The sequence below is a fragment of the Ictalurus furcatus genome, chromosome 25, assembly GCF_023375685.1.
Source record: "Ictalurus furcatus strain D&B chromosome 25, Billie_1.0, whole genome shotgun sequence".
NCBI lineage: Eukaryota > Metazoa > Chordata > Actinopteri > Siluriformes > Ictaluridae > Ictalurus > Ictalurus furcatus.
The window spans coordinates 8,982,107-9,002,906 of NC_071279.1; the positions used below are offsets into that span (position 1 = coordinate 8,982,107).

At 40.2% G+C, this 20,800-nt stretch overlaps 1 protein-coding gene across 2 annotated transcripts in view; it reads left to right on the plus strand.

Moving 5' to 3' along the window:
- The window catches only part of cdc42bpb (CDC42 binding protein kinase beta (DMPK-like)), a 71,834-nt gene that overhangs the window by 2,192 nt on the left and 48,842 nt on the right, over positions 1-20,800 (plus strand). For both annotated transcript variants that reach the window (XM_053613598.1, XM_053613597.1), the window contains exon 2: positions 20,638-20,729. In XM_053613598.1, the coding sequence (XP_053469573.1) occupies positions 20,638-20,729 (92 nt within the window). The remainder of the gene's footprint in view (positions 1-20,637; positions 20,730-20,800) is intronic.

The following is a 20,800-nucleotide window of genomic DNA, read 5'->3' on the forward strand; positions in this document are numbered from 1 at the left end:
CTTTTACTATACATTTTATATAGTCTGGACAATAACGGGGAATTCAGCAGTTCAGCATTATTATCAGGACGAGTGGTGGCAGTAATATCAGCTGATGGTGCTGTGTTACAGTTCTCAGTGGAGTCAGCACTGCGACTCCACAATATCCTCATGGTCAAGAACTTTGTCCAGCCTATAGAACCAGGTAAATTTGTCTTTTTCATGTCCAGAACTCCCTGTACTGCGATGTGAATCTCCAACTTTAAAGCACACCTGTCATGGCTTTGAAACGTGCCTAATTTTGTTTTAAAGGTCTCATACAATAGATTTACATGCATCCAAGATGAAAAAAAAATTTAATGTGCTCATAATTTACATTGCAGCATTACCCCAGTGTCACAAACGATTTGTTCAATGATCCGTTCTAAAGGATTCATTCTAAACTCCTCCTTTCAGAGAGCATACTCTGCTCTGATTGGTCAGATGTCCCAGTCTGTTGTGATTGGTCTACCATTGTCGGTGTGTTTCAATAAGGAAACGCCCAGTACCATAATGAGTTTCCGTCTGAAAACTCAAAAAAATTAAGACCAGATTTGGGGCTTTTTGTTACAAACCTACGTAGGTTAGTACAGGAAGTAAGTCTGGAATTACTAACGACTCGTTTCAGCTGTTCAGAATCGGTTCCTTCTTTTGGGAGTCAATAACTCAGTTCGTCGTGTACTTTGATTTTGAAACTTTGCAGACTTTTTACATTCACATACGGCTACATAACACACTACATGAAAGGTAATATCTGAAAAAGCATAATAGGTGCACTTTATTGTACTGTTTAAATGTACAGAGTTTTTTTTTTAGCCTTTGCTAACATTGGGATTCAAGCCCATCTCTTTCAGATGCTCGGCTAAACAATGTTTTGGTGCGGATCCGAACGTTATTGAAGTGTTCATATATGTCTAAACAAACTGAGCCATGTGAGAAAATGCACCAGGTTCTGAAACTAAAGCATCAAATGAGCGGTTGTGAAAACGCCCTAAGAACAACTACTTAATTGATAAAACCTGTTTGCGTTTTTTTGCATTGGGTTCAAGATTTCCAGGCAGTAGTGATGCAAGCTGGACAAGTCTTTCTTGTCAATTTGTTTGTCAATTGGACAAGCCTTACAGCACAAGCAATTACAGTCTTAGCTTCGGGAAACTGGTCAGTAGTCTCCAGGACACGGCCAATTAAACGGTCGTTTCCAAAAAGCATTGCAGCACACACGCGCACAGATCCCTGTTAAATGACGTTATCGAAGCGGGCATCACATTGAATACATGTTCTGCCAGTCATAATGGTAACTGTGGGATGCCTTACCGTTTGGGAAACTAGGTTTAGACCTGTAAAATCCATCAGTGATGGCCTTCTCAGCAATCAAGAGGATTAGAAATGTCAGTAAGAGCTGCTGAAATATTAAGTGGTCGAGAGAGAGTGTGTATGGCATGGTCTGCAGATGATTATGCATTTAAGCTAGAAAGCCTACTACCTTTAAAGCATAGCAGGGTCAGCCACTGTGGAAAAACTATCGATCTGTTTGTTTGCTATAGTGGAATGTAGATTCTTACTGTGTTTATTGAGCATGTAATGTACATAAATATAATATCTCGCATTGATCATCTCAGCGTATCAGCTGAACAGTTATACTTACCTCTGGTGCTTACAGCAAACAGTATTGAGCTCTGTTTGCTGAAGGCATGTTGCTGAGCAGGTTATCCCTCTTTCATTCTGACCCAGAGAGAGAGAGCGAGCAGGGAGGAGGCATAAGAAACAGTGCTGCAGCCCTCTGCCTGGCATTTCCCCATGGGATCAGCACTGTTAATCTGTGCCAGTCTCAAACATCAAAGCCACTGCTAGTCAAGCATGCTGTGCTGCTGCTAAGGCTTTAACTAGAAGATACTTTACTCCAGGACCCTTCCCTTTCCATCACACTAGAGATTCAACAGAGTATGGCAACGAAATACCTGGTCATTGTGTCAGAGGCTGCCTCAAGCTGGACTCGGTGCCAGCTACAATATTACCGATCCTGTTCCCCGAGTGGCTGGACCCCACCCTGTTTAATTCTTCCTAAAATGAATACGTGGTATGTGTAAAATGTGCGTCTCTGAAACTAACCAGACACGAACCTTGTTGTGCTACAGAACGCAGGAGGAAGAATTAGCATTAACCAAGAGGACGAGACGTGGGGAAAGGTGTTTAAGCCATCCAGGCAGCATTTTTGATAGTCAAGGTGCAGAAGAAAATTAAATAAAATGAAGCTAACATAGTTTTATTTTGATGCCTAAGGTTAACGAGTGACTGATTTCCTGAATTCGTGCAACTCTGATATTGTGAGTGTTAATATTTGCTCTATTGTATTGGCATGCTGGAATATTGCCAGGGTTCTCTGGTCTTTTGATCAACTCTCAGTTGTACTATTTGTATTTATAGTTATGAGCCTATTTCAGTCCGTACAGGATTTCAGAGTTGTTGTTTTTTTGTGATCGATGTGGCCAAAAATGCTTGATCTTGCTGCGGCTTTTTTCGAAATTTTTGCAGAGATCTGTGTGCTTTTTTCCCGGAAAACTACTTAAATTGGCGAAATTACACTTGCACTAAATTGTTTTGCAGGGAAGTTTGTTGGTAAATGAGACTTTTTAGCTGTACTTGTCTTCGATGCACATGAATTGAAGCGGGCTTTTGATTGAATGCACGTTGTGATGACATCACGTGACGCGTCTTGGCCCAAATCTGTGGTAAATTTGAAAAAACTCCTCCGAATATTGCGGAGCTTGCTTGATTTTGCGTTAAGTTCTGCGATCAGAAAATAGCAAAATCCTGGAGGGCCTGTTATTTGACCGGTCACTTGAATTGAATGTGTTCAATCCAGGCCTCAGTAACCCCAAAACATGTAGGGCTATAAATAATGTCAACTCAAAGAGTTCTGTCAGGTCTTGAAATCTTGTGAGTGAATGTAGGTGTAAATGTTATCTTGCAAGATTTTGATCTATGACTCGTGAATTTGCTCTTAGTTTGTAGATAGTGTTCATCATCAGCTCATTGTGCTATTTTTGGGACTTTGTCGAGACGTTTTTTTGGGGTGAAGGGTGCTTAATGAAGGTTTAATAACGCTCTCATTAATGTGAATCTTGTGAGGTGAAGCAGAGTTGTGAAAAAGCCTTGAATGCCCCGCTGTCTAAATTGAACCCTGATAATTGTTTGCAGAAAACTGTAGCACAGCACAGCATGATGGTCAATTATATGCTGCGTAGCTGCATAGTTTACTGCAGCCTAATAAATACTCCCTTATTTTTGTTGGCTCATTTTATCTTTGCATTCTGGCAGACAATGTAGCGGATGAAATAAGTGCTGTGTCATGTAGCCTGGATTTACTCCTCGCTGGAGACCGTTAATGTAATTACACCAGATTCAAACAAAGCTTTTGCTTTAGAATTAGTGTAGAGATTGAAACGGCGTATACAGCTATGGCCCGTGTGATAACGCACATGCCGCTGACTTCATGAGTAACAAATAATGCATTACTTTCAGAAGAGTAAATTTTCCAACTTGTCCAAAAAAGTAAAACACAAGGACAGTTCTTCTTTTGAATGATGCTTTTTTCATGACTCGCCATTAAAAAACGCTCCACTTGGTTGATAGCAAGGTTTTAACAATGTCACAGTTTCACGGTTAGTCCTAGGCCCTGTTTACACTAGTGTGTTTTCATTTTAAAATGCTTATCTTTTGCTATGGTTACGCCTGTCGTCTACGCTACTCTGGCGTGGTCACCCTCGAAAACGGAGACTTTTGGAACCGCCGAAGACCCCGTTTTAGTTTGAAAACTCCGGGCTCGCGTTTCAGTGTAAACAGACCAAAACGAAGACTTGTGAAAACAAAGGCGTGGCTTCGCCCACATTCTGGATCATTGTTTATCCTTCCCTGATTCGTCAAGCCCCTATCATATGACCATTACACTACCTTGATCGTATACACAACAGCACAGAGACTGAACCGCAAGTTTTGCTGGCTTTGTCGTCATTCTTAGCAGCCATTGTGCAGTTAAGTTCTGTATTTTATAATACTGCAGCTGCCTACATGCGCAAGAGGCGAGCTATGATTAGAGAAATCAGGAGTAAATCTCATTTCAAGCAGCGTTAACCCTACGTGGAACGCTGGTTTGGACTAGCAACCAACTTCCTGTTTACACTTGTATGCGCATGTCCAGTGTGCATGAATGGTCATGTGACATGCGTATTCGGACAGAGATCGTTTCTGAAACACAGCGGAAACGCCAGTGTGGACGAGGATTGTTTTAATTTTAAAAACGAAAACGCACTAGTGTAAACAGGGCCGTAGTGTATGATCAGATGGTAATCTCACCATTGGCTTTTTCTAAATAGTGGTTGAAATGCATTTCCGACTCGCCAAAAAGTCCGCAACCCTTTTTCTCTGGATCGCTCTAAATCGGATTATAGCAACGTCACAATGGCTACCAGCTGCACAGAAGAATGTGACGTCGTTGACAAGAACTATACGAAACAACTATATCTATTTTTTGCTAAGCACACTACCGGGCTAGTTCGATTTTATTTTATTCAGTTGGTTACCAGGTTATGACAACAATTTGATAAATACTGACAACGTAAGAGATTTTATGGAAAAGCTGTTCTAAACAGTTCAGGGATTTTATATTTTTGTTTAATTTCCACCACCGCTTTATGCGTTTTATACGGATTAATAGTGGTGAGACAGTGATCTTTTTAGTCTCGGTTATCATACAGTGAAAATTTTAAACCACAACATGCCTAGTTGATGAACACTTTCATAATCCATTGTTTAGGTCATTGAGTACAACAGCTTATGCATAAAGGGAGGAACTGCACAGGCTGCATCTCCCATTATGGTGGAAATGTCTGCTATGTCATCCACCACGGGTGTGTTCACAGCCTGACATCTCCCATCTGCCTGAGCAGGCCTGCTGATTGATTACATTAGACTAATCATGTTTAATATGCAGATCATCATAGGGAAGTAGATACTTCACTTCTGCATAGGGCCGTGAATCGACTCTTTTGCTCACTAGCAGTCTTTTAATATGCAGAAACGGTTAGATCTGTGTGAGTAGATATTGACACGTTTAAAAAAAAAAAAAAAAATTAGGAAATGTTCAAGATAAAGGCTAGTTGATGTGTAATAATATTGACTATGATGCTACATCAGGATGCATCTTAAAATATTTCGGGTATCCCTGCTGACTGGATGTTAAAATCATTTTATTTCCCCCATTACTTATGTTTTATATTTTCTCCTTTTCCACAAAAAAATAGTTAATTTGTAGTAGGGATGCACCGGAATGAAAATTCTTGGCCGAAGTCGAAACCGAATATAATGAAAAACTTGGCTGAATACCGAACACGTTTTTTCGCGTTTTTCCATTCATTTTTTTTTCACCATTGCATAAATTAAATAGTCAAAATGTGCTTTTTACTATTTTGTCTTGCGTTTCAAAGAAAAAAAATCAATTACAAAAACTACAATTTCAAAATATGTATTTAACACTGAACATTTTTTTTCATTCCAGCAGGCATAGGCTACCAACAAGGCACAATATAACTTTAAATAAATAAATGAGTAAAATAAAAATATTATGTGGTCATCTTTGAGCCCCCCTTGAATAGCCTATGTTAGGCCTATAACTGACTTCTGAAAGAATGTAACACACTGTAGCCTACAACAAAAAAGTGCATTGACAAGAGTGCAGAAAATGGCTCTATTCGGTTCTATACGGCTGATTATATTGGGGATATATACCGCTCGCGTCCCTGTACACCTCACGAAGTATTATACACCTCACGAAGTACTGCTTCCGTACTCTACTCACTTACGTCTCACGACGTGACAGAATACTCCGGAACAGAAACAAAACAAACGCACGTGTCCACAGTAAACAACGTCACGGTTGTCAACATCCGAAGAGCATGCGCTCGTGCACGTAGCTCATGCATGCGCGCACCCCCTCATCGCTCCGAGTGTGCTGCAGGAAGTGGAGGTTGTGAAATTCGTGCGTCTCACTCTGCTTGCTAGGCTATCTTGTCAAGCACAGTGCCACTAGCCAATCGTGGACACCTGTAAGGTCATACATGCAGATAGGGGTGGATAGCACTTTCTTCCATGTGTTACACAGCGCCATGATGCAGCATGAGCAGCAGTTTAAGATGCCTGACTTATCCAGGGTGTCTGCGGGTCCTTAAAATGTCTTAATGTAAAAATAAGGCCTTAAGCATTAAAATGTCTTAAATTCATGTTTCAAAGGCCTTAAAACTGCAACCGAACCGACACCGTAAAGATTTAGATTTTATTTTGGCTGGTTGCTGTTTGAGATGGTAAAGCCAGGAGACTGTGTTGCACCGAGTGTGTGTGCGGCTCATCAGTGTTTTTAGAGCGGCTCAATCCACAGTAAACGCCGCTCCACACCAACTTCATCTCTGTCTGTGGTGCGAGTTTGAATCAATTATAGCCTGCATTTAGACACGACATGCGCCAGATTCACTTTGGTTTTACGTTCGAGTAATCTCAAACATTTCTATGGGCAGAGGTTTACAGCATTTCACCTGATCGGTAATGAGAAGTGAATTTTAAAAAACTGTTGCCAACTAAACGCAGGTCTTCCTGCGGTTTTCCACCAAGATAAAATTCACAAGGTCATAAAAGTCAACACATCAACACATAAAAGTGAATTAAGGCTGAAATATATTACTATTGTTATATTACTATTTGTACCTCCAAATAAAAACATTATTATTATTATTATTGTTACTCAGTGCAATAGTAATGTTACAAAATAACTATAGTAGTAATATTACAATAGTAATCTTACAAAATATCTCAGTTTTTAAAACAATATATTCCTTACACTAATGTATGTACATTTATAACACTACTTACAAAACCCTGGCATTAAATGACCAAAAATCTGAGTAAACACTGCTGCAAGTGGGTTTCTAATACAGCTGCTGAGGGACTGCCATAATCCATCTCTCTATATATTTTTACCTCTCTTGGAAAGTCATGGAAAGAGAATACTGTATTTTTTCCTTCACTGATTGAGCAAATGGCAATGCAAAAAAGATATTTGCTGTGGTCTCCCATATACCTCTTTAGAAGTTTACCCTGCTATAATTTACCCTGAAATGGATGTATATGCATGAACACAATCCATTATAGCTGATGTATCGTGTAGCATGAGTGAAGTAACGTGCAGGTCTTAACATTTTTTGGAAATGTCTTGAATATGGTATTAAAAATATTAAATTTGATGTGCTGATACCTGCAGGTACCCTGTACACGTTACTCATAGGAAGCATCCCTGATAGGGAGACCTTATCATAGGACAATTGGACTAATTTAAGGACAAATTCAGGAAAAAAAACCCCAAAAAAATCATGTCAGTTGTAGTTAATTAATTAAAGAGAACCCTATGGCAACATAGTGTTTTCCTGCAATACAGTGATCAGTGTTAGTGTGTTAGTATAGAGCAGTGTTTAAAAAGCAGGTGTAAGTCATCGGTTGTGCTGTGGGATGATTAATCAAACAAGGTTTCCAAAGGCCAACACTATGAATAGGAATACACTTTGAATTTGGGTGGGATGTTGACTTGCAGCCCAGCTGGCTTTTGTTGTGTAGCCAGAGTGGTTTGTGAAGCTTTTCTGTGTAGAAGTAATGTTCTGGGAGACTAGTTGGGTTATTATGAAAAAGTAAACAGCTTAAGTACATCCATTACACCATATAATAACTTTACCTTATAATTATAAATTTAAATATGTTATGTGTATTATTGTACCAATAATTTAACTAAAAGGTTATGCCAATTTTTTTCTTAGTAGATTTAATGGTCTGCTTGTTATGTTGTAAGCTTGCACCTCATATACTATTTCTTAGACATATTGGCATAGATGTAATAAAAGCAAGCAGCACATTTCTGTTCACCATTAATCTCATTTTAAATTTGTGCATGGAACTGTTATAGCTAACCAACATACACACGTGCTCGATGAGAAGCTGTTTATTTGCAAAGACTTGGCTAGAATGCCCAAGAAATGTTGTTGTTAATAATGTTATTGATGTTTTATCTTGGTAACTAACAACAAAGAACATGTCCAAACAAAGTTAGCTTGCTAGCTAACATTTGAATAAAAGCTAGCGAATATTTCCAAAGAAAGGAAAGCTAGCTGGCTGTGAAGGGGAAAACGCAACGATGTCCTCAGATACAGTGCAGTTAACGGCCATGGCTGAATCATCCCTTATGAGGGAAGTGTATACTCATTTTTATCTTTATCAGTGCATTAGCTGTATCAAGATTGGCATACTTTATTCCATTACATCAGATACCGTTTTAGCCTGGGTCTCCAAGCAGCCGAAACATGGAACTGGGCAGCTTCTGAGCTTTCACTTGTCCGGTCAGCTAACTAATGGATTTAGGAGTTCTTCACCCCCGAATCTGAATCGATTCACTGCCGAGAAAATCAAACATGCATGAAAACATCTGCGCGTCTGCAAACGCTCACATATTGAGAATATCGTGTTGAATTGTGTATACAACACGAGCAGTGAAGTAGTCGCAGAGCTTTGGGGTGGTTTATTCATATAGTCTGTACCATATATAGAATTGAATAATGAATACTTGAATAATGGCCCTGAAACTTTGGCCGATAACCTCCCCTTTCGCTTGTTTGATTTGCAACACACTGAGAATCTTTTTGCGTGAACGAGTCTTTATTAGCCATTCGTGATTACCAAGGCAACTGAACATTCGTTATGAAGCTGGACATTATTTGAATGCTGTCACCGTGAAAGTGTGACATTGTTGCATTTTGGATTAAAAGTTCCTGTCTGCACAGAAGGCTTGGGAATATGTAGGGTAGAATTGGCCATTTCTTTTAAAAATAAAGCATCTGTGTTTTCCTCAACAGTAAAGGAAATAGGGAGTCAGGACCAGGCTTGTCAGGAATGTCTTTGCAAACAAATAGCATGCAGTCTCCTGCATACATCCATACAAATGTACAGATGAGAACCATTTTGCCAAAAGGTTCCTACTTCTCCACGGAGGTTCTTGAATCATTTTTGAAACGCTTCGTTAAAAAGTTGCTGTCCCTGAGAGGCTGAAGTCACCTGACTTGGAGCAATGGCACGACTAAAGAGAATTCCATTAATTCCTGATTATATCCTCCCCCAACCCAAGGCATGTGTACGCAGCCTCCCCTTCCCCCTTGCTTCCCCTCCACTGTTTCTCTGCTTCTAGGCACAAGGCCACAGGCATGACACGGATTAGCTGATCAGGACGCCTATATTTCTCTTAAAGCCTGCTCATAGGCCCAAGCTGTCCCGAGTACAGATCTGCTGTTCTACATGCCTTGGAGCTGTGGCTTGAATTTTTTCCAGTTTTCTTCAAACAGAGCCACAGAGAGCGCCGCAACCATATTTAACATATAGAGATGTTAAACATGCCATGTAAATTATGTAACCTTTCAGAATGAGTGTTTTTTTTTTTAAAGAAAAATGTCCTTGGATTGAGATCGCCGGAAGGGTGTAAGTTTTGGCCTGTTCAAGCTCATACTAGCACACATATTTCTTCCCATCATGCCCATACAGGCTCGATTAGGTGCTGTATATAATCCACACACTGGATGGTTTGTACATTTTTGCACTCCCTTTAAGAATTTCACAATGTTATGGTGTTTACATGATCTTAGAAATGTCAGTGCCTCGTTTTTGCTTCTCAAGTGAGACTTTTTTTTTTGTGAGCTCATTCATAAAGAGACATGGGTGGGGCTCTATTATACGTCCTCTGGAATAAATCCCTGTCATTTGAAAGGACCATTAGGGATATAAGCATGACTGAGGAATGAAAGTTGCAGAGGCTATGACCTTGACCCAAGCTGTGTTCTCAATCAAGAAATGTCATTGACCCTTTCATGCCTTTGGTGATTGTTCTCATTGTTCCCATGTGGTGGGCCACAGCAGCTGTTTTCCAAAGCTCTCTGTGAGGGCTCCCCTTTTTTTTAAAAATTCATACTGGCACAGGTTTAATACCATGGAGTTAGCATGACGCTAGTTTGCCAGACTGTAAAACATCCAGTAAAGGGTACCATTTTTATCTGATACAAGACATTTTTGGTGATGTGATGCTTTATCATTTTTTTTTATATTAGTCTAGTTGTATTATGCTCCGTTATTAGTGTTTTACAGTCGGTGTACTGTGATACTCCAGCAGATATTACTCCTCGCCTACTTCCTTCCGAGTTTTATTTTCCTGGACGTGTCTCTATACACATTTAACGGGATGTTGTATATGACGAGATAAGAAGAAACCACGGTTTCCTTAAAACAAGTTTTTTCTTCCATGTTTGTAAACAGTAAATGGGAACTGATTGCAGGTAGGAACTGAAGTTATGAGTAGGGAACTGAAGAAATGTGAACCTCATGCTCTGTAGGATTGGTTCCAGGAATCATGCAAGCCAGTTGTTTGGATTTATCGCTTTAACGCATCATACATGATTTGGCTAGAATTGAGAAAATCTCTAATTAAATGTTGCTTGCTGTTTTTGTTGTTGAAATCGAAATCACAGCTGTGTAATGCACGCATGTAGAAAATTAACGGTCACCTGTCACTTGGTTGCTTGCTAGTATGAACACCGGCTAATAATTGTGGGAGTTGGCAGGATTGGTCAAACTTTCTGCGGGAGTTTGCTGGTCTGGGGGATTAAAAAAAAAACCAAGTATAAACACGTTCCTTAAGCCTAAAGTTTAGCATCGTCACCCATGTGTCAACAAGGGATGAGTCATGAAAAGTATTGTTCGTATGGTGTAAATATTAAATGGTCTGCACTTATATAGCGCCTTTTAACCTTGGCGGTTCTACAAAGCGGTGTACAATATTTCTCATTCACACACACACTCCCACACCAATGACACTAGCCTGCCATCGGGAACAACTTGGGGTTCAGTGTCTTGCCCAAGGCCACTTCGGCCATGTGGAGTCATGTGGGCCCGTGATGGAGCCGCCAACCCTGCGCTTAGTGGACAACCCTCTCTACCACCTGAGCCACAGCTGCAAAGATGCAGTGAAGTTAATGGACATCACAATGACATTATGGCATGGAATAGATTGGGATGAAATTTTTTTATCTAATCTCATCCAATTTGTAAACACATATGCACTAATATAGTTAGTGCATTATGTATTAATGTACATTACTCCAAAAGATATTCTGTCCGTTGTTTAGACATGACTAAACAACACGTCATGCAAAAAGAATTCTCATAAATGTTCATTTGAGTTGAGATCTGGTGATTGTGAAGGCTATAGCAGCAGCTGATTTACATAATTTTTTTACTTAACCCGCCACTAAGTGCGGATGGGGGCATTGTCACCTGGGAAGAACCAATAGTCTGTCCACCCACTCACAGTCGGAGGAAACTGTATGGCATGTGAAACTCCACACAGAGAGTAATATGAGCTCTGGAATGAATAAGGGACCCTTGAGCTGTGAGGCAGCAATTCTACACACCGCACCACCATACCGCCCTATGGCTATACTAAAGGACTAAAGAACAATGACGTAATTGCAAAGCAAACTATAGAGCAAAGGTTATTCACTACTTCAAAGTGTTACATAAAATAGTGTCTCACTATAATGTGACCAGATGTTGGTGGACCTTTTGGTCTTTGTGCTCTGAAAACTAGCAGTTTTGTTGGACTTCTGATGGTTTTTTTTTTGTTTTTGTTTTTTTTGCATATACATTTGTCTGCTATAAATAATTTCTATAGTAACATCTGTACTGTACATCTGTCTAGCTTTAGTTAGTGATTTAGGTCAGGATATGGGAACGGCTGTGGGCTTTGGGACTTACTGTCAGGGTCATGCCTGTATAACTCAGCCCACAGAAAGGAGAAGCAGAAGTTCATATCTTCAGGAAGGGAAGTTATTTGTGCTATTCACAACCAGGGTCTGTGGTCAGGAAATCTGCATCAATGAGGACACTTAAGGCAGCTCATTCTTAGTTTAAAGATGTATTGTGGCTGTAGTCATGCACCATAGAAGGCTTTGTTACTCTTTAATCTGAGATAACTAATTTTACCTGTGTGACTATGAAGATATGCTGACTTTGAAGTAGAGGTGTGCATGAGACTTTTTTTTTCTTTCTTCAGTCCTGTTACTGCCTGTTCTAGACTCTCCTTAACCAATCCCGCAAATCCCAGCAGACACTCTTGACCAATCCCGCAAATCCCTGCAGACACTCTTGACCAAATCCCGCAGACACTCTTGACCAATCTCGCAAGCTCCTGCAGACACTCTTGACCAATCCCGCAAGCTCCTGCAGACACTCTTGACCAATCCCGCAAATCCCTGCGGACACTCTTGACCAATCCCGCCCATTCTTGCAGACACTCTTGACCAATCCCGCCCATTCTTGCAGAAAGTTGGTCAAGCTTTCTGTGGATCCTTAAAACGTCCTAAAAATTTTCTAATCCAATAATCAGAATTTTAGGCCTTAAAATGCCTTAAAATATCTTAAATAGAATTTTGAGAGGTCTTTAAAATTGCTCGAATTGTGAAGTTAAGGTTACTTTTATAAAGTTCTATTCTTCAGTCTTGCTTTTAAATGTGTTTTTAGAAAAATTTTGTATTGTTCATGCTGTTACAAAACAGAACCCATAACTACTCATGTAACTGTGCAGCCCAGTCAGAATTGATCAGGGCACGCCCAGTGTGTTGCGATGTGGTGTGTGGGCTAACATGGACATTTAAACAGCATTCCTAATGGTCTTAAAAAGGACTTTAAAAGTCTTAAATTTAATTTGTTGAAACCTGCAGAAGCCCTTGTTTGAACAACTCTGCCTACTTCCACATTTATTATTGCTTGCTCGTGCCAACTGTATTTTCTGTCAAACTTAGTTTGTTCAGTTTGTCAAAAATATAAACAATATAGTCATGTAAACCACTGTGACCTCGACAAGCATAAAGCAGCCACTGATGATGAATGTATGAAAGCAGTAAATGCATTACACAGTTGTGCAAGCACCATATATGCCCTCTTGTTAATGAGTTCTGCCAATTTCATATCTGACCACCTGCTCCAGCCCGCAAGGAAGCAAAAACTAGCTCTGCTCTTGCGACACATCTGTTGGGTGCCACAGGTCCCACAGGATCCCAGTCCTGATACACACCACTTTACTTTGAAGCTCTCATTCAGCATATAGCTTGAGCACTGCTTAGAGTCCTCCTCAAATGCAATTAGTGACACTTAGCATTCAAGTAAAGAATGTCTTGCAGTAATCCATTATATTATCGAGATTAGTACATGCGGTGAGCTACCAGGACAGCCTGTGGGGCTGTAGAGTAAGTATCTGGAATTTTTTTTGGTGCTCCGCCTGTGTCTTCCTGGCTTTTATTGTCAATCTGGGTCCCAGTTTGTCCAAGAGGATGTAGCGTAGCTGGCTTTTTAATGGCGTTTGTGGTGAAAGGTTTCCCGAGGGGCTGTGCCTCGTGTCCTGTGTCACATGAGATCAAGACCTGAAAGACAAGTCTTCCCCTGACCCTCTCACCCTCAGATGACTGACTCATTCCTCAGCTGGTCAATGAGGAAAGTTATCCGGTTTCCCCTTAGGGACCCCCGTGGAAAATCCCAGAGGTCACAGCCTGCCATTTCAGAGATACAGCTTTGTCTGTCATAAACTGTGCCTGGTCCTTTCTGTCCGGTTCTGGTAAAGCACACTGTGGTACCTTGGTAGCAGTAGAACCAGGGTCAGCTGCCTGTAAATGGCTGGATTGGTGGGGGCAGGGTGTGTGTATCACAGCTGGTGCAGGATAATAGATTAACCCTGTGAAGAGCCCTGATGCTTTTACCAGCCAAGCCACCCCCTCCTGTTTACTCTACCAGCCTGAGCACTTATACCAGCCTTCACTCCATGTCCTTCTTTCACCAACATCCCTATTAATGTTTAATAAGCCACTGCCAGTGCAGGCTTGCTTTATAGGACTGCTCATCTGTATTACTACAGCCCTTACTTCCCTCTTAGCTATATTTGTGTTTTCAGTCATGAGGTCATTCCTGTAAATGGCTTGCGTAATTGAGCTAGCTGTAGTACTGTCATTATTTCATCAACAACCGATGATGTTGGTGAGCCTCGGCTTTTTTTGCATTGCTCTCGAAGGTGACATCAACAATATTTACTTTTAGTAGACTGATGCAAGCCGCACCCATGAGGAGTGTTCCGATTATTCTGTAACTGCAAAACATTTATGATGTGATACTTCGACGACTGGCACACCCACGTTTAAGCATGTTACTCAGGTCCGGTGGCTCTCTTAGCTTAGCTACCCCACCTCAGGGTTGGGACTCAAGCTCTGTGGGCCACTCCCATGGCTCATGCTCACTTATTTAACACCCAGACTAGAGCAGAAGTAAAAGCATTCAATACACACTGTGGGAGAGACACGTTATGATGGGGAAGTATGGAAAATGAAACTATGAGGAGAGTAATTTGGGTTGTCAAAACAGCAAGCAAGAACTCTTGTCATATTATCCCTATGTTGCCCAAAGGTCAGGCTTACATTTACTCTTGTACTGAGAATAAAAGATGGGTAGGGTTGGTTTATAGCTGTGGTTGCTAGGGCAGACTCTATTTTGGTTCTGTCAGGTAGAAAAACTGAAATATGTAGTCTCCACCTTCACAGACTTCCCAAGTCCAGGTTTGTTAATTAGATGTTCAGTTTGAAATTTTCATGGTATGATAACCTAGTGCACTTAAAAAATAAAATAAAATAAATAAATTTAAATCAAGCACGAGGCAAATGTGAGGTTTTTCTTAAAGATATTATTGACTACTACCTTTTTTAAGTTTTAATTTTTTTGTCCTTTAACAGGTGTTGTGACCAAGATGTAATCATTATTGGTCTTTTTATGTTTATTCATCAAAGCGCTCTTAAATGGAACACACTCGAGTCATCAAGAAAGATTTTAATCTTTTGCTGAATTCATTTCAATACCAGGGAATGCACTGGTATGAAAGAGGAAAAACTTAACAACTAAGAGAATGCTATAAAGCTAACATGCTAGTATGTAGTTAAATGATGGGAAATTAGCATAAATATATATTTGACATATTGACTCCTCAACACAGCTAAGAGATGTAAAGGTAAAAAAAAATTGAATCAAATAAACATTGAACTAACCCTGTTAAAAATTAATGTTCGATACATTTGCAACATGAAGGTATTAGTAGTATGAGATTTTGTGAATAAATCACTTTTTTTCTTTTTAAACATTTCTACTCACGACACTTTATGAACGTTCTCGTCAGAGAATCAGGTATTTCATATATGCGCTCTGTTCCGTGCTTACTGCTGCCTCTCTGCACATGTAATGTTTAATTCTATGGCACACTTTTTGCGAAACCAATGACTCACATCACGAAATATAAGAAGTGTTTCGGGGGGGCGTGGAAGAGGCACCACTTAAGGAGCTCTGAAGCTGAATTCTCAGTCGAGTTCCTGTTACTTGTTCCTTTCTGTCTAAAGCACATTTCACATGTAATTTAAAGATTTTATCAACTAAAAATTCTAGACAGATGTGCTTTTCAATGATAACTTGCAGGCTGAGAATATTGATCTACAAGATAGCATTCTTTAAACTGGAACCAGTGTTTTTGTACACAACCTTATCTGACAAAAAATGGTGATAAATAGCCTGTTTTTGTTGGCAGACATTTGCTGGCATATTGCAGTGTATAATACTGCTTTGGTTCTGTTAGCCTTTTCAAGACTTGTGCCACATTAATCCAAAGAAGTAGCTGGTGCTGGAATTCTTTTCAATGTCGAAATACTACATGTATCACTGTTGAGCAAATCAGTTTTGTGCTAATGTTATTTGATGGGAAATTGCTGTCGGAGCGACCATGGGGTTATGGCCTTCCGGCTGCCTTAAACTCACACTGCTCTACATGGCACTTTAAAGTAATAATCAATATGTCTTCACTGCAGCTGCAGTCGTGTTGCGGTTCCGTGACACGTGAGCATGACCAGATGGGCATAAAAGCAAATAATGAAGAAGTTCGCAAAAGACTTTAGTAATTTGGCAGATTTAAATTTAGCTCAAAGAGACTTTTATGAGTCAATCTAGATCACATGATACCCTCTGAAGATTGGAAACACAAAGGGTGGCACAACATTTTGGTTAATGAGTTCTTCAACCTCCCGGAATTAACCGTGTCTTGTATAGACCTGAACACAAATAGGACTTCTAAAATTATTTGCTGTCGTTTACTCTTCGTATAGTATTATTAGTGAATTGCTTTTGATTTATCAATATTCCAACATCAATTTAAATATTTGTATTTGAAATACAATGTATTTAATATATATATAAAAAATATTAAAATTAAATATCCCATCCCCACACGTCTTCTGTAATTCCAGAGCCGATATAGGCATTTTTATAAAAAGTTCCAATCATGGTCAGTGCCCTACGTGTCCGGTGTTTTTTGAACCATTGGTGAAGGAAAAACAGTGTGGACTCTGTTAGTCCATGTTTGAGGACTCTTTCCTCCTCCCACTGGCCTGTGGTGGACAAAGAAGGCCTTCTCATTTCCTGACTTGTTAATCTTCTCTTGGTTATATGTGTTTTGGGATGAAGTGGGTTCTCCCTCCTGTGGTCACTCTCACTCTCTCCGTTGTAATGATTGTAGTGTCTCCAGGCGCAGGCAAATGTCAACTCTGCGCACAAACGTTTATTTCAGAGAGGCATGTAGTTGGATCATTTCCATACTTCCAGTGCTGCATTCATTCAGAGCTCGGCTTGTTTGGCTCAGGACGGTGTCCAGTCACTGCGGTGGGTCGAGGCAGTACGGTTAACATTTTAGGGTGAACGGTTGATTCATACCATGACTGGCAAAGTAAATATTTTTCCTACTTTTCCTTTGACTTTTGGCCTTCATTAAGGAAAGACCAAGACACTTTGGATAACTTTTACATCAGACGATTGTAATGTAAAATCAACAGCAGGCCTCTCAATTTATCAGACACTTAATGTCATAATCATAATGCCATGAAGGTGACCACTATGTCAAGCATCTTTAGCCATTAAAAAGCTGTTCATTATGATCTGACTCATCGCTCATGTGAAAGTGTTGCAATTTTGAATAAATTTCATATATTACATAAAGCAGATTGACTATATTTACGTTTTGACACATGACCTGATATCAGTAGCATAAATTCACTGACTATGTTTACATGGACAGCAGTAATCTAATTATTGACCTTATTCTGAATAAGACAATATTGTGATTAAGGTGTTTACATGAGTTGCTTTTAGAATATTCCTTTCATGTTCCTGTGTTACATGTTATAGAACATAGATGAATTAACAGCACACGGCATTACGTCACTGCACCACGCCGTCTGACGTTCCCTCCAGAATTTCACATATTAACATACAGTTCGTGTTCGTTATGGTACCGTATACAGTTTTGGGTGTTTCATTTTTAATTTTACGAAAGCTTCAAGTGCAGTTAATTATTTGTCATGCTGTACGTGTAAATAGACGACTGCTTGAAGCTCTGGGCTGCGTCCCAAACCGCATACTTACCTACTATATAGTAGCTGAAATACATGCATTACTCCCACACGACGTTAGTGTGATTTAAGGTGTGTACATGTCTATAATGCACTTCGATAATGCGACTAAAACAGGAATACTCCACATGTCTTAATTCCATTTGTGTTTACTTTGAGTATGACTTTAGTCAAATTAAGGTCATCAGAAATCGCTGTTTACATGGTGGTTTCTTTATCAGAGTATTGTCTTAATCGGGTTAGTACCAGATTATTGTTGTCCATGTAAACGTACTGACTGTTGGACGGATAGTTGTATGTCCATCTTTCCAGTAATCTAATTCAGTAAGCAAACTACAGTTTTGGCTGACTTTAAATGGGTCAGTCTTTCAGTTAGTCCTAAGTTGGTGCTGCTTTGACAGCTTTAGCCTCTTTTCCAGTTTTCAGTCAGTACTGTAAGATGGATGAGTATACACCAATACTTGTCAATGCAGTATTTTGACAGATTTTTTTATTTTTATTTATTGCATTGGACACTGGTGCTGCATTTGTGTCATTATAATAGTTTCTGGTTCAGACTGAGCTTTGCACAATATGGAAAAACAAACCATAACTGAACTAATGAACGCGAACAATCATGGATCGAATGGATGAGAGCTTTAACCATTCAGCCCTACGTTGGAAAATAGGCTTTTGGGTCTTTTCTCTGGTTTGCATTTGCATGAATGCGTAAGCCAGTTTGGCTTTTTGTGTGAATGGCCCTGTTTTGGAGAAGCTGAAGCAGCTGCTGAAACAGCAGTCATCTCTCCGTTCCACCGGGACCTTACTCAGCCAAAAAAGATCTTGGACTTCTGTGAGGAGATGTGTTCATTTTGTTTTGTGTCGGTTTCACACGCTTTTCCCACCTCATTGTAACTGAGATGACGAGACTTGTGCTGATTACAGACATGTTGCATTATTCATGCGGAGCAGATTATCAGATTACATCTAGGGTACCTCCAGCAATATTAAAGAACCGAATTCTAGCCATGAAGAGTGCGTCCAGAAAAATATGACCCTCAACTTGTCCCACGGACATGAATCTTTTGGACATCACAGATAATATATGGTTATGATAACGATGCCAGATGCGAGTGTCAGATCTCAGACTGCCATCATCCTTGCAGGATTTCAGTGTCTTCGTCCATTATTGCTTGTAGATCCTTTCCACTTTTCTGCATCTGTACATGAAGAACTGTATACTTGTATAAAACTGCATCAGTGTGTAAATGTTGAGCTAATTGTGATGATCATTTATGTCCATTTTAGTTTTTAATTTTTAAACGCAAATTTATATGAGAACTGAAATGGCTTCAACAGCAGTGCTTCACGAAACGGCAGAGGTTCTCTGTAGTTAAATAGAAATGCCTTGTGGTGGTGTGTTTTAGCTTCGGATACAGGCACCGATACTGTAAATCTGTAAGAATTGTGTGTGTGTGTGTGTGTGTGTGTGTGTGTGTGTGTGCGCGCGCACACAACAGCTTCAGTGCTGTAGATTACTGACTTTAAAACTTGGTGCCAAGTGCTCGGCTCCTGCGTTGGTTCTCCACGTGAAAAGCAGATGATGCTCTTTTCACGCTGCACTAAAAGCCCCTCCCCCTATAAAGGGTCAAGGCTGTGGGGCAAAGCGAGGCCAGCGTTTAAAGTCCTTGGCTTTAGGAGTGCTAAACGTCTTTTGTGCACGAGACTCCGCACATGTCCTCATATGGTGAGCGCTTCAGGCCAGCTAAGCCTCGGCTTGGGTGGCTGCCAAACCCCCTGCCGTGCCTTGTAAAAGACAAGGGAGGAGTGCTTGTGGATGCGGGATGCATTTTCTTTGTTCTTTCAACTGTGTAGTTTTTAAATAAGACTCTCATCAACATTTTAAACATTTTGTCAAATTGCAGTGTCGCGTATCCACACATGCTGATCTTGATCATTGTTCTGGAGGTTGGTTAAGGTGGGAATTAATTTTTTTAGATGAACAATGAAAATAATTCCTAATTGGTTTGGGCAGATGGTTAAGTAAAATATTCCTGAGTTTCTATGAGTTGGAGAGACGATTCCGTGTTAGTAATAATACACATCCATAGCACATCACACACCTCGTACCCCAGTTAAGATTTGCCCTGTGTCATGAAAGAATTTTTCTACAGAAACTTAAATTGGATACCCGAATACACAGAAACTGATCAGATAATAAAAATACACGGTGTAAGCGATCAGCTATGTTTATTTTGTTTCTCACACTGTGTGTTTAGTTAATTAGTGAGCTAAAATTGGCCAGCTAGCTCAGGCAGCTTTGATCTCGGACACCCTGAGCCTTGCAGAGAGAGAGTAAAGTCACACCACAGACCTGTGTGGGCACCGTGCTTGCTAAAAGACAGCCTAATGTTAAAGGCTCTTGTGTAATGTTTTGCTCGTTCATGTAGTACTCACACACTGATGTGCACAGTCATTTTTTAAAAAATTTTTTTTAATTCTCTTACCGGTTCTGTAATCCTGAGGGGGTAAAAGAAACCACAACAGCAGCAGACGATTACATAATAACCTGTCTAATAATTGCCTAATAATAATCCTTTGTGTCTCATGCGCTCGGGTCGGGGCCTAAACGGCATAATACTATACTTAATAGTATGTCTCGCTGTTGGTGTTGATGTGGTTTGAGACTGGACCTGGAACAGTCCGTTCACTCCACGCAGCGTACTTGATACTTGACCACTTCGCAATAGTGTTTTTCTGCCAGAGATTGCGAAATTCCCCAAGCATGTGTGTCGCAGCTTTAAGCTTATATCCAGAGCATGAATAACTGTATTGTTAATTGTTAATAAATGTAATTATAGAGAACATTGTGATGTTCTGGAATGGTGGTAGACCGCTAGGCAAATGGTTCTGTACAGTGACTCTTTATAATGAATGGGGGGACAATCAAAAAAGAGATGGTTTATGATACATGGATACAGTGTTAATTAAGATCCTCTCACTTTCTCTCTCTCTCTCTGTCTCTCTGCAGTGAAGCCGTTCACCACTACTGTAAAAGACATGCGGCTCCACCGGGACGACTTTGAGATGCTCAAGGTGATAGGCAGGGGTGCCTTCGGAGAGGTAAGCCAACCTGAACGCTCATCACACGTAGCCCATCTCCAAAGACTACGCTCCACATCTTCCTTCTGTGA